The following is a 12816-nucleotide window of genomic DNA, read 5'->3' on the forward strand; positions in this document are numbered from 1 at the left end:
GCAACAGAAAGAAGATCCCAGCATCCTAAAATGAGGGGAAGGGAACATTCCCAGGCCTGTAAAGGATGTAATGGTCAGAGTGCCTGGGATTAGTGCAGTGCATTCTAACAAGACTGGATCTGCTCTGACTTAACTTCTTTCTCCCCTTGCCAAAGTTCAATGGTGATGCTTTGCTGGAGCAGCAGGAAAAAAAAAATCTTCAGTCAAGTTTGAAAGATGCTGTGCTCTTCAGAAGACTGAACCAGACTCTGTTTTACAGTAGTTCCATCATATAAACATTCCATACTTTTCCTGGAGAAGAACTACCTTCCTCACCAAATGGATTTAGATACCGCTAAGGACTGTGCTTTCTGTATTCCTTCAGTCGGTTCCATAAAAATCATATTTCAGTCCTCTTTGAGGACAGGAAGGTGCACTTGGCATTGATGGGAGAGGACCAGTCACTTCTACTTCAGCTTAAGACAGTGTTTCCTCTCACCAGTACTATCTGCTGATGACTGTTCTGTAATCTCTTCCTGAAAACAAATGGTAGATGCCCTCCTAGGTTCCAGGACAAGCTGTCCCCTTAATCATTTTCTGAGGAACAGGGAACTTCAGTGCATGAGGGACAGCCCCTTTAGTTGGGGGTTTTGCATCATCTGCCTCTTATAGTTTGGATTTGGGAGTAGACTGGAGCAAGATCCTCATGTCTAGCAGCGCTTTCTCAAGATAATGTGCCATGCGGGCCGCGTTTGTGTCAGCGCAGCTGTTGAATGCTGAAATTGCAAAGTTGATGTGTTCGTCCATTGGGTTGTAACAGACTCCATAGCCATCTGGAACCACGGGACCAAAACACATCACGCAGTCTGTCTTTGCTGGGACCTGTGGAGACAATGTGATTAAAAGCTTCTAACCAGACAGAGAGAAATGTAGCCATCAAATGCTAACAGCGCTGTCAACAGTAGAAGAAACTGCCATCTCATGAAAATGTCTTTTTGGTCAGACCCACCCACCACCGCACACATGCTGGATTCTGCTATTTAGTAGCAGTGTGGTGTTTTCCTATGTGTTTGCAAAGGCGTACTTATTCTCCTCGAGATAAGCTTGCAATAAGTCACAAACAGAATTATGTTGGTAAGAAGCACAGCACAGCAGAAGATAAAGCTGCTCTGGCAGCTAACTTCAGTTGCTATTGCTTGCAGGTAGACACCAGACACTCCTGGTGATCTTGGGATTGGTTATGCTGGTGTTTTACAGGGTTGAGAGGGACTGTGGCAGCTCTAAGATCAGATCTGCAGCTTTATGGGACTGGTAGTAGGTTTAAAAACTGTTCTGAAATGAAGATTAGTTTCTAACAGAAGGGAATGAAGGAGAAATGTGGAGAAGAAAGGCAATGAAATGAAGAGAACACTTCCGTCTTTGCTCTGAGTCCTACCTGGCTGGTTGAGAGATTGAAGTGCATTGCAACAGCATACGCTGTGTCCATGAACAGTTCAGGTATGCTCACTAGGTCCTCAATAGCTTGAAGCTTCAAGCCTAAGAGGTGGCGGTCTATTGCATTGCCCCTTATTGCCTGGAAGGAAGGAAGAGTAGATGAAAGCCTGTCCAGCGGGCAAGTGAGCAAAACTATCCATTTCTGTGGGTTAAGGATAGAGGCACTTTAAAAAAAACTCTAAATGTTTGAAGTTGAAAGGAATCTAGATCTTAACTTTAGGACCAATAGTCAGTCATGTTTGTAAGGACTGTGAAATTAAACACGCAGTGGAACCAACCTTACAGTTCCTGCCTAGGGGCTCCCTCTGTTTTAAGGGGTCCTCATTCAACTTAGGTGTATATCAGCAACAGTGACAGTGAGAACTGAAGCTATTATATTTGACTCTGTCCTTCAGGTCAGTCACAAGGGAGAGAAAGCATTCAGTCTGTGGCCCAGAGCACTGTCAGATCAGAGTCAGACCTGTGCAACAGCGTTAATGGTCACATCGCTATGTTAGCAGAGAAGGCTCTTAAGGTCTCATCTTTCACCAGGACCCTCATTTGCTCTGTAAAACCCCAATTCTGTCTGTGTAGAGGACACTCACCATATCAGTGTATTCCCTGTGGGCCTGGGTAGCTCTCCTCAGCAAGTCTGCTTTCTCTTGGTCCTGAGAACACACAGATCTGTAAGTTTTTCTGCAGAATGGAAAACTTCACTTTGGCTGTTCCTCTAGGATGGAAGGTATTTCTGCCTTGTGTGTCTATCCCAGACTAATTTTTAGATTTGCTAGATTTAATGTTTAAACTTCATTCTGAATGGACTTCTCCATCCATCAGTAGCAGAACTTAGTCTAAACTGAGTAGCTAAACAGATTTTTTTGAAGGGAGATACTACTTTTTGGTGAGATTAGAAATGTCCACATGCGAAAGGGAAGCCAAATGAAACCTAAGGTATATAACGATATACTCCAAGCTATGTTTTAGCTCAGCTTCATGTTGGGTGCAGCTCTGCTTAGCTGAAACCAGCTGACACAGGGTTAGCCAAATAAGCAGCTTTTCTCTTTCTGGAGTGGAGTTCTTTTACTCCACTTCTTTGAGATCCTCACCGATTTGTTGGGGTTGTCCATTGATTGCACAAAGTTCAGAGAGTCTATAGAAGCGGAGCGGATGGTGTCTGTGCGGCCCAGGCGGAACATCCTTAGTGATGCGCTCTCATACGTGGCACAGGCGTGGCCGTACATCCTGGAGGATGGAGAAGAAAAGAAGAAAGTCACAGAAGTGAGTTTGTCCTGAGAGGAATGGCTTCTTGTGAAGCAGAAGGACTAGGGGGAATGGGAAGACTTATATGAGTGAGTCCCATTGACAGCTGACCTCTGATGCTTCCTTACTACGACTTTACACACAGAGGGGTTAAGCTACCTACTGGTGGTCTTACCTGTAATATGCTAGCTGCAAGGCCAGCTGGATAAAAGCATCAGGACTTATCTTCTCTGCCTTGGGGAAGGCTTTCCCAAATTGATGAAACACCATGACTTTGACATCCAGGTCTTCAACCATTCTGTAAGGAAAGAAAGAGGAAATGTTTCATTCTTTGCCTGTTGCTTTTTCTTGCAGCATAAAAGTATGGACTTTGCTTTCAGGCTCAGAGAACAGGCAGTTTGGATTTGATCTGCACAGGAACAGAGAGAGCTCAGTCACTTGTTTGGCCAGCACTGCAGAGATGAGCTTTTTTGGCTACTAGTGAAAATCTTCACCAGGTTAGATGGCGGGGTGTGTGTGCTCTAGTATCCTTTGTTAGGTCCTCGCCCTTTCTCAGCGAAGTGGGATGGATCAGCAGTTAGCCCCTTCTGTCACCTCTGACTTGATTCCTGGCAGGTGGCTTTAGTGTGCTTCTTGGTTAGGTTCAATGTTGCTGACCCAAGAGGTCACTGGGAAAACTCCCTGGCCACAGTGGGGGAAGCCTCACTGATATATTCCAAAGGGGGACATGAATTACACCTGTCCACTGCTTCAAACTTACATGTTGAGGTTCTGCTTTGCCTTCTCTATGTCATTCTTGATTTCTGGGGTGATGTTAAATCGCAGCTTTTTGGGCATTGGCAGAGGAATCATGGGCGATCTTACCAGCTCAGGTTTCTTCCTGCATAGAGAAATGATGATGTTTAACCAGACCTTTAACATGAGGTTCAGCTAAGCACAACAAAAGCCTGGGTAGAATTGCACAACAGATCTTCCCTAACACCTTGTGACACTGGTCACAGGCTGAAAAATTCTTCATAGTGCCATTACAGTGCTGAAGGGTATGAATGAAATACTTTCTGCACCTTCTGCCCAAACGAAACGCCTCTCCCAGGCAAAAGTCCTGTAAACTCTGAACAGTGCAACTCCCTGAGAATGGAAGCAAAACTTATCAGAGGAGCTTGGACACTCAATTCTCCTTAGGAGTACAATACCTGCAATACCTAATTAGGTAACACCACCCTTCCTCCAGAACAAATTCCTAGGAACAGAGCTGTGAGGAGGCACGTTCTTGGGGAGAAGACCTTGGTTTAAGACCTATCTCCAAAACTGAGGAAAAGCAGAGGAGGCAGGACTCACGTGTACTCCACAATGTGATCTAGAAGAGCAACAATAGGTGGACCTTCTGCGGGAGCATGTTCATATACAAGACCACAGGAGCCATCCTCGGCAATGATGAACTAGGAGAGAAGCATGAGAGGACAGTGTTAAGACAGACATCAAGAGTGTGAAGCAGGGGCTATCCAGAGAGATCTTTGCATCTCATTGCATCAGAATGGACAGTGATCCTGTCCTTGCACACTGGAAAGGTAACAAAGGTCTCATGTAGCACATCAGCAATGGAAGGCTTTCAGCAGGCCTAGAAGACCTGATAGAACTGTTAAAGTTCTGCAAAATTAACTGGATAAGAGTGTTCCTGATATATGGGTGTGCTCAGTGTCCTGGCAGTACAGAGTGGTTCAGTGGGTCTGATTTACACATAATACAGGAATAATATCCCAATGTGCTGTCTTACCCTTACTTTTCAATTAGCTGGAACATCTAAGCTTTATGTCATCAACAAAGAGTTCCAAATAGGAACAGAACAGCTGAAAACACTACAAAGAGCTCAGCAGATATGAGACGAATATTTTAAGGCACTGTTGCTACTATCCACAAGCCAGGATATACCAACTAATGAAGGAGAAGCTTGAATAGCAGCTGTTGTTGAAGGCTCTTGACAAGTCTGAATGGAGAAGAGATCAGAGGGATGCCGTAGGATGGCAGCTGATGTTTGAAAAAGCAAAACAAAAAAGCCATTGGGCACCTTCTGGCAGAAACAGGAAAAGTGACAAGCCTAGGGGAGATTCAAGGAACAGACCTCCCTGTGTTTGCGCTGCCTCCAAGCAGACGAGGAATTGTTCACCGCAGGCAGAAAATTGATTTACAAGGAACACAAAGAGCTGCTACACTGAATAAGCGTGGGCAGAGGCAGTAAAAGAAACAAAAGTCCCTGAGGCAGCAAGGAGTGCCTGTGGTAGCTGCAAGGGAAACCACAGAATCTCATGCTGTCAGCCACCACACCTTGTCTCCTCTGTTTCTGCACTCTCTTGATCTGAGGAAAACTTTCCTGCAAAAGGTTTCTGGGATTTCTTGGACCTTCATAGTCTCAGAAAAAAGCACGTCCTCCAGACCCATGTCTTCAGTATCTTTAGACCATCGGCACTTACTTGAAGGGTTTTGTCAAACCATCGGTTCCCACTGTTCCAGCGACTGCCTCCACCATGCAGCATCTGAGCAGCCACATGGTTCTTGTAGATGTCGTCAGACACCCGTGGCATCGGCGCATCAAGGCAGACAGTGCAAATGCTTTTCTCAATCGTTCGCACAGATTCCTTGTTGGTCTTATCTGGGAGAGAAACAAATGGCACATAAGGAAGGGGAGTTGAAAAACTTCCATTTTAATTGGAGGGAGAGTGAAATTTGAAAGAGCAGGTTTGAAGGACCCAGTGTTGGATGCCCATTGTGCCCCAATGCAATACTGGTGATTTAGGGGTATAGACAGTTATTAAAATCATAGCCAGATGGCTTGTTACAGATGTTCACATATTGCATCCACTCTCCCTTTTAAAATTGTTTTTATGTTCCACCCATTTGCAAGGCAAAAAACTCTAGGATTTCAGGTCTTAACAAACCAAGCTTCAGACTTTACCCATGTACCTTTCAAAACAGAAATAACAATACTTTGCAGTGAAATCAAGTTGCTGCTTTGGGGTGGAAAGCTCCCATTATCTGTACAGAACAAGCTTCCAAAGGAAAGAATTGAGCAGAGCATGGCAGTGAGGTTGTGGTAGTTCAAGCATTTGCGGTGTTTGTCAGCACTTGAGTGTCGGGGACTCTACAGACCTTTCAGAAGGTTGTTGTAGGCTTTTGCCCAGCTGTTTCGGTGGTTGGTGGTGAGGATGCCAATAGGTTCTTTGTTTGTTTGAAGGGAGGTATTCCAGATCTTCTCCAGCTGAATGAAGAGCTGGTCTGTGGTAAGGGGACTTCCATCACTGTTGTAAACATCCAGCTCAAAGAACTGAAAGTGAGAAGAGCAGACAAGGACAGAGACAGAACATGAGAGAATATCTTTATCATCCAGCCCCAGAAACAGGGAATAGCCACTTTGAAGAAGTAAGACCTGACCTAAGAACTCGGCTTGTAAGCAGACCTTTGAAAGATGCTGAGAATTGAGAAACCCAAGTCCAACTTGAGCATAAATACAGTCCAGGTTTTAAGAAGCTCAGAAACTGCCAAATGATGCCCAATGAGGGCCAAAACACGTGAGGAATTCCTATTTCTAAGAATCAGCTGCAGTGGTAGGATTTGTTATCTAATTTCCATTTGCAGTTTTGTTTGAGAAGCAGGAATTGCAGGGATGAGAAACAGAGGAAGAGAGTTCAGGAGCTGCCATACCTGGAAGTTGTGAACCACTGTGATGTGCCTGGACTGCTTTTTGCCTTTGGCGTAGTTGACAATGGAGTCCCGCTTGGGCCCAGGAATGCGGCAGGATGAGAGGATCTGGTAGTACTGGTTCATGCAGAGGGGCTTCCCACCCATGTACTCCACTGGGAGGGTCTCACTGGAGACACAGCAAGGAAGGGGGAGAGAAAACAGATCAGTGAGGAGGCCTGCATTCCCCACACAAGGCAGGCACAGGCTCAGCCGTGCAGCTGCTGTCACTCACTCTAGCAAGACCTAAATGTGTTGGTGCTGGCAGTATAAAAAAGGGACCATCCTTCCCCTTCCTGCCAGCTTTCTTAGTAGGGGCTACAAAAGAGTCTGTTTGCTGGCCTTTCATTTGGGATGGGGAAAAACACTATCCTCTGTGTAACACCAGAGAAATAGATCTCTGGACCTGCTACATAGCTTAGCACACACCATGCTGTCTGCAGAGAAGAATCCAGGTGACAGTATACTGGGATATGTATTGTTTCCAGTGAAATGGCAGGAAGAGGTCTTCGGCTATGATTCCAAGTGGTGAGTGACTGATGTGTATCTGTGACACATAAACTAGACTGGGACTCAGTTGATCACTTCAGCAGTCGTGTTTCAACTGCCCTTCTCACAGCTGGCCCTGAGCCTTGTCTGAATTTGGATGTAAAGGTGATGTTGGTAAACATACTTTTGGAACATAAATAGGGTGTGTTCAGCACAGTTTTGTTGGTGATCAGAAGGGTAGGGTGGAACAAGTTTGTCTAGAGCTCATCCTGTCTAGCTGGGAGATGAGAAACACCAGAAACCCAAAACAAGAGAAACATTCCCGCTGCCTGAGCTGTAACTTGTTCTGTGGGCAAACACAAGTATGTAGCTCCACAGGACTGCCAGTCAGGCTCGCTCCCTCTAAGCACATACATGTGCCAATGTGATATTAAGGTAAACAATGAAAATTAAGAATGAAAAGTAAATTTGCTTTTTTTTACAGTGGCAGTGATCTTAGCAGTGAGCTGTGATGCTGATGACAATATCTCTTTTCAAATATGTGCTGTCTTCTTTTGCCTTTCTGTTTGGAAGGGAAACTTCTTGACTAAGCTCAGCCTCTTATGACAGCAAGGAACATGTGAGAAGTCAGGAGGGTCGCTAACTCACTTGTCAATCATCATCTTGAAATCCAGGATACCCTCAATCAGCTTGGCAGCAAACCTGGAAAAATACCAAATGTAACAAGTTGAGATTCGAACACAGAACATCTGGGGCTGAGGAAGGCTACCAGAGCTGCTCTCTGCTCCTTAGAAAGGTCAGTCTTTCTGCCAAGCCCTTGCTGTGCCCATCTCTGGTTAGCTGATACAGATGCTCTGGGGTTGTGATTTGAGATTGCTGGACAGTCATACCATGTGGCACTATTTATTTATCTTGCTGTATAACCAAGGACCTCTGGACAACTTTCAAGAAAGCAAACTTCAGTCCAGATGCATAAATGACCCTCTAACAGCAGCGGTTTTTACTGATGTGTTGTGATTTTGTCACATCCTAGTTCTGAGTCTTAGCCTTAATACAGCACTGAGGAAAGGGAATTTCTTCCCTTCCCTGGCCAGGGGCCACCTCTGAGTTTCAAGCCAAGATGTGGCTGTATCTCCCTGCATCCAAGGCTCACCAATGCTGACTTAGTTCCTACCCAATGAATGTTTGGCTGCTAATGCAGTTCTTAAGAGCATTCCTCTGGCACTGAAGCATTTGAAACAAATGCAGGCACGCTGCGTGCTGACACTGAGGTGTTGCGTTTACCAGGCTCAACATAAACACTGCCAGTGCCAAGTCCCAGCAGGGAGGGAGGCTGTGACAAGCTACATCAAACTGCTTAGTTTTGGAGTGACAAGTTGGCCTACTCTGACCTGGGAGCTCCCACCCACACATGGGAGGAAAGAGGCAGGAGGTCACTGTGACAAGAGGTTGCAGTCAGCTGAGCTTCAAAGGCTTTAAATCAGTGCGAGCATTTGGCATTTGCAGGCAGTGTCATCTAGATTGGCTCAGCCTACCCATCCCCAGTAAAGATCAAAGGATGCAACACCAAGAACCTAAGAGTTCTTAAACAAATAAGACATCCTGCAAAGTAACTTTCAATGAAAATCTCTCAGCCTTATTGCAAAACCTGAGGAAGTAAAACAGCTGGGGAACAACAGTGAGCGAGCCTGTGTTCCCTTCCAGAGAGCAAACAGACACAGGGCTTGAGGGGAAGATGGGGGAGAGGTTGGCTGACTTGTTCCCAGCCAGCAGTTTTGCCAGATTAAGGAATGGAGAACTCCACTTTCAAAACCTGCCTTCTGCTTTCTGAAGCTTTAGTCTCAAGCTACGCTGTCAAACGTCTTTCTGCAGCCACAGACTACACAAACACACACGTAAATTGTACTTTATGTGGGAGCCCAGATTTTCATGCAGCTGCTCTGTTCCACTGGTTGGGGCACTGGTAGTGCTCCAGATCTTATCTGGAAAAGGTATCTTAGTTGGATAACTTAAGAGTGAATAATATAAGACCTTTCAAAGATGTTTAGTTGTGCACTGCCCTGATAAGGCTCACCCTCTGCACCCCTGCTGAGCTGTAGCCAAGGGAGTGGAGGGGAGGATTTGTTCTCCCACACTGGTATTTTTGATCTGCCAGAGCAGCGACGACTGGAAACTGTGGCGAAGGTAACCCTGCATAAAGGTCAAGGCTAAAGTTTTGCAGGTGGATTTAATGTACTTGTAGTGGTGGTTACAAATTAAAGGGAGCCCACAAGAAAGAGAGGACATGGCAGGGTTTGACTGCAAGGAAAAGCTGGGGGTAGAATGAAGCTGGTGACTGTTAAGTTTTCCAAACCATAAATCCAGAAGTGAAATGACACAATGAGGGACAGTCCCTGCAGGAACAGACTGACTGACAGTCCCTACAGCAGGTTCCCCCATCTCTTTAAAATAGCAAACTCCAGAGGCATTTCAGGTTGATCTCTCTTATGTGCCTGGGCTAGTTTTTATGCCTCCTTTAACCGTACACGCACAATCTTAGAGCCTCTTAGTCTTTAGCGTGTCAGATGTATCCTCACGGTGCCTCCAGCCAGGAATGTGGCCTTTTGCAGTAAAGATTTGTGCTAAAGCAAGGACCAAAACCTAGGTTTTTAGTACCAGTTTAGTACCTGAACCACTGGACTCCTTGGTTTTCCCTCTTGATGAAATATTTAGTATGGTGCAACCAGGAGTCTCCTTACAGCCTGGCAGCCTTTTCTTATCTGTACAGCACAGCACAGGCACAGCCTGCTATCAAACTGGGGGTCCACAGGCTAATTACTCTCCTAATCAGCCTGAACACCCTCCTCCCTGTCCAGCTCATCCCATCTGAAACCTAGAGGAAGGTAGAAAAGGACTTTACCTGAGCTGACCTTGTCGATCCAGAAAATCCTGCTTGGGTAAAACCACACCTGGGCTGGAGTGGACCACAACTGGCAAGCGATACTCCAGGTAAGCTGTCTTCAGCCACCAGTCTGAGAGCTGGGATGAAGAAAGGCAACACGCAGCCATGGCATCTGCTGCTCTTTGACACAAGCCCAGCTTAATGCTCTCAGCATCCTGCCCCCAGTTCTGTCCCACACTTTGCACTTTTTATGCTTTGCATAAGGAAGGGTAGAGGGGGATTTGAGCCAAGGCAGCCTCAGTGGGGGCTCTTGGTGCAGGGCTCTAGCAGAGGGTTTCCTTCAACTCCTTGGGGCAGCTGTGTGATGCTGGCAGGGCAGAGGCTTCAGCAGCCACAGACAGGGTCAGTGACTCCCTGTTCTGCCATAAGTCTCTGCTCACCCAAGTCCTGGTGAGGAGCTCGCACAGCTCAGGGAGGTCAGCAGCAAAGTGGTCATGAGCGTGGTGCCATAAAAACACAGCTGGCTGTGGATACAGCTGGGACATTGGAGATCTCCACCCTCCCTAACCAGAGCCTGGGGCCAGAGTCCCGACCTACCCAGTTCTCCGTTTTCTTGGCTCTCCTCTCCAGGCCTTTCTGCAGCCTCTCCCCAACGCCTCCTGGCTTGCGGAACTCAGCCACCAGCTCCTGCGTGTGGTTCAGCTCCTCCTCGCTGATGATGGGCTGCAGAGCCTGCAGGTAGCGGTCCAGGGTTTGCTGGAGCGGCGGCACGGGGAGATGGGGCAACGCTTCCTGGTGAAGTTGGAATCTGCCTGGGATCTTGACTAAAGCTGTTGGCTTCAGCAGGCCGGAGGGCCTGGCCTGCAAAGCACAGAGCAAATGTCGAGACAAAACTTCCCCCCCAAAGTTCACAAGGTAGCAAATAACCTGGATCTGGAAGTCTCCATCCCAACCTTGGAGGGCACAGAAAACGTCTCTGTGTGGGAGCAGAGCTCACAAAGCTCAAATGCAAGGCGCAGCTTTATTGACTGCACACTAGAGATGGTTGCAGGCCATCCAGAGAAGGTGCAAAAGAAAACTTGATCTCCCAAGGTACTGACACTCGGCTCAGCAGAGAAATGCCGCCAGGACAATGCTACATCTCCCAAGCTCTGGGCACTTTCCAGCAGAGAGTCTCCATGAATCTGGCAAAGTCAAACCCTTCTGTCCCATGGTAAGTGGGAAGAAAGTAAGTTGTGAAAGTCTTCATCTTAGGTACTGGCAGACACTGTTTAATTTCATCTTAGAACAGTGTAAGGCTAGAAAGTTAAGCAGAACCCTTGTGCCAAACCCAGCTACCCTTTGGGCTTTGGGGAGGCAGAATTTAGGTAAGTTAGGGCAGGATTAAAACGCCTTTTCTCTGACTGGACGGGGATGGTGCATCACCTGCGATGCTCAGGGAAGGACTTAAATTTGAGAAGAAACTTCTTCTCAGTGAGGGTGACAGAGCACTGGAACAGGCTGCCCAGAGAGGTTGTGGAGTCTCCTTCTCTGGAGACATTCAAAACCCGCCTGGACGCCTTCCTGTGCAACCTCATCTGGGTGTTCCTGCTCCGGCAGGGGGATTGGACTGGATGAGCTTTGGAGGTCCCTTCCAATCCCTAACGTTCTGTGATTCTGTGATTCTGTGACTGGCTGTGATGTGTAGGCCTTGGGACACTGCTCCTGTATGCTGGTAAACCTCCTAGTTACTTGAGGACCCAGCTATACGAAGAGAACCAGTTGTACCAGTATGGGACTGGACAAATTACAGGAGCCTTTGGCGAGGGAACAGGGAGAGCTGTTGAGGAAATTGTGGGTGATGCCAACAGGCTCCTGGGATCTGATGGGGTCACGTGGGAGTCAAAGCCTTAGAAAGCACTGCACCGTTTCCCTGGGCGGAGAAATGAAACGGAGCAAACCCAACTGCTAACCAGGAACTTGCCACTTTTTCCCCAGAAGAATAACAACATCCTCTTGGGTGAACAGGGTTGGACATCTTTCTGCTTGGAGATTTTTAAATCGTACTCCAAAGGTTTTCAGTTCCCTCTGCTCCTCCCCCTCTATTGGATCTACTGAATCAGATGCTCTTGTACAGGACTCTGGACTTTGATGCTGAGGATGCAAGGCCAGTGAGAACATGCCCTTTGATTTCCAAGGCAATGAGAACAACGAGCTGTCCCCCCACCTCCTCCCAGCAGTTAAGCACCGAGAGAAAGAAAGAAAAAGCTAAATCTGCAAGGTGACAAAGCCTCCGTGCAGTGCTGAGCCTCCGGAGAAAATGCTCTACGCTTTTTGTAGGACCTGGCAAGGACTACGGGATCAAGGTTCGGAGAAGGAACGTTAAAAACAAGACAAGGGGGAATTACTGAAGCATGAAGGAAGAGTGGGGCTGGGAAGAAACACAGGGTGTTAATCATGGCAGTGTGGGCAATACCGTACCTTCTCTGCTTGCTTCTGCTTCCTATCCATGGCTGGTAGGACAGAAAAGATCGTAAACCTCTCCCTCGGCCTGTCTCGGTTTCCTCTTCCACCTGACAATGTGCTGCCCGTGCAGGGCGTCACCTTATTAGCAAGTGGCCACATGACTGCCCTGATCAGAGGGCTCAAGGCCAGGCACAGGCCCAGGAGAGGAGGGGGGTGATCGGGCCACCAGGTTGCGTCAACTGCCATGAAGGTGCCTTTCTGGGAAGCCCTCCCATGGCCAGGGTCAGCCCTGCATCGCCTGGTTGGTGTTGTCTGATCAATACTGCGTGGGCAGAGTCTCTGACCGATGGCTCTGGGCTTCCAGCCCTGGCAGAAGTGAAGGTGCTGGGGACATCATTCCCTCAGCCCTTGCCTGGACTGTGAAACTACAGCAGCCATTGAGAGAAGGCAGGAGAGACCTCAATTTATGTGCTGCAAGCAGTTGACGCTGTGGGCTGTCACCAGATGGGACAAGCTGCTGGAGGGAGGACTATGCAGGTGATGGGGGATTTAGTCCC

At 47.4% G+C, this 12816-nt stretch overlaps 1 protein-coding gene across 1 annotated transcript; it reads right to left on the reverse strand.

Annotated features, from left to right (window-relative positions):
- Positions 1 to 645: 645 nt before the first annotated feature.
- CRAT (carnitine O-acetyltransferase) lies at positions 646 to 12418 on the reverse strand. Its single transcript, XM_010188186.1, has 14 exons — positions 12275 to 12418; positions 10412 to 10675; positions 9833 to 9951; positions 7582 to 7635; positions 6409 to 6574; positions 5857 to 6031; positions 5181 to 5359; positions 4051 to 4151; positions 3473 to 3592; positions 2888 to 3010; positions 2559 to 2694; positions 2058 to 2120; positions 1415 to 1552; positions 646 to 861 (listed from the first exon to the last, which is right to left on the reverse strand). Exons 1-14 carry the CDS (start codon positions 12416 to 12418, stop codon positions 646 to 648), a joined length of 1998 nt encoding a protein of 665 aa, XP_010186488.1.
- Between the last annotated feature and the right edge of the window lie 398 nt (positions 12419 to 12816).

The sequence above is a fragment of the Mesitornis unicolor genome, unplaced genomic scaffold (genome assembly GCF_000695765.1).
Source record: "Mesitornis unicolor isolate BGI_N332 unplaced genomic scaffold, ASM69576v1 scaffold6767, whole genome shotgun sequence".
Lineage (NCBI taxonomy): Eukaryota > Metazoa > Chordata > Aves > Mesitornithiformes > Mesitornithidae > Mesitornis > Mesitornis unicolor.

Coding starts and splice junctions, on each gene's coding strand:
- CRAT (XM_010188186.1), bottom strand. CDS start 12,418: ATGTGGCCACTTGCTAATAAGGTGACGCCCTGCACGGGCAGCACATTG. Junction 9,952..10,411: donor CCAAGAAAACGGAGAACTGG/GTAGGTCGGGAC, acceptor TCTTCATCCCAG/CTCTCAGACTGGTGGCTGAA. Junction 3,593..4,050: donor GATCACATTGTGGAGTACAC/GTGAGTCCTGCC, acceptor TTCTCTATGCAG/GAAGAAACCTGAGCTGGTAA.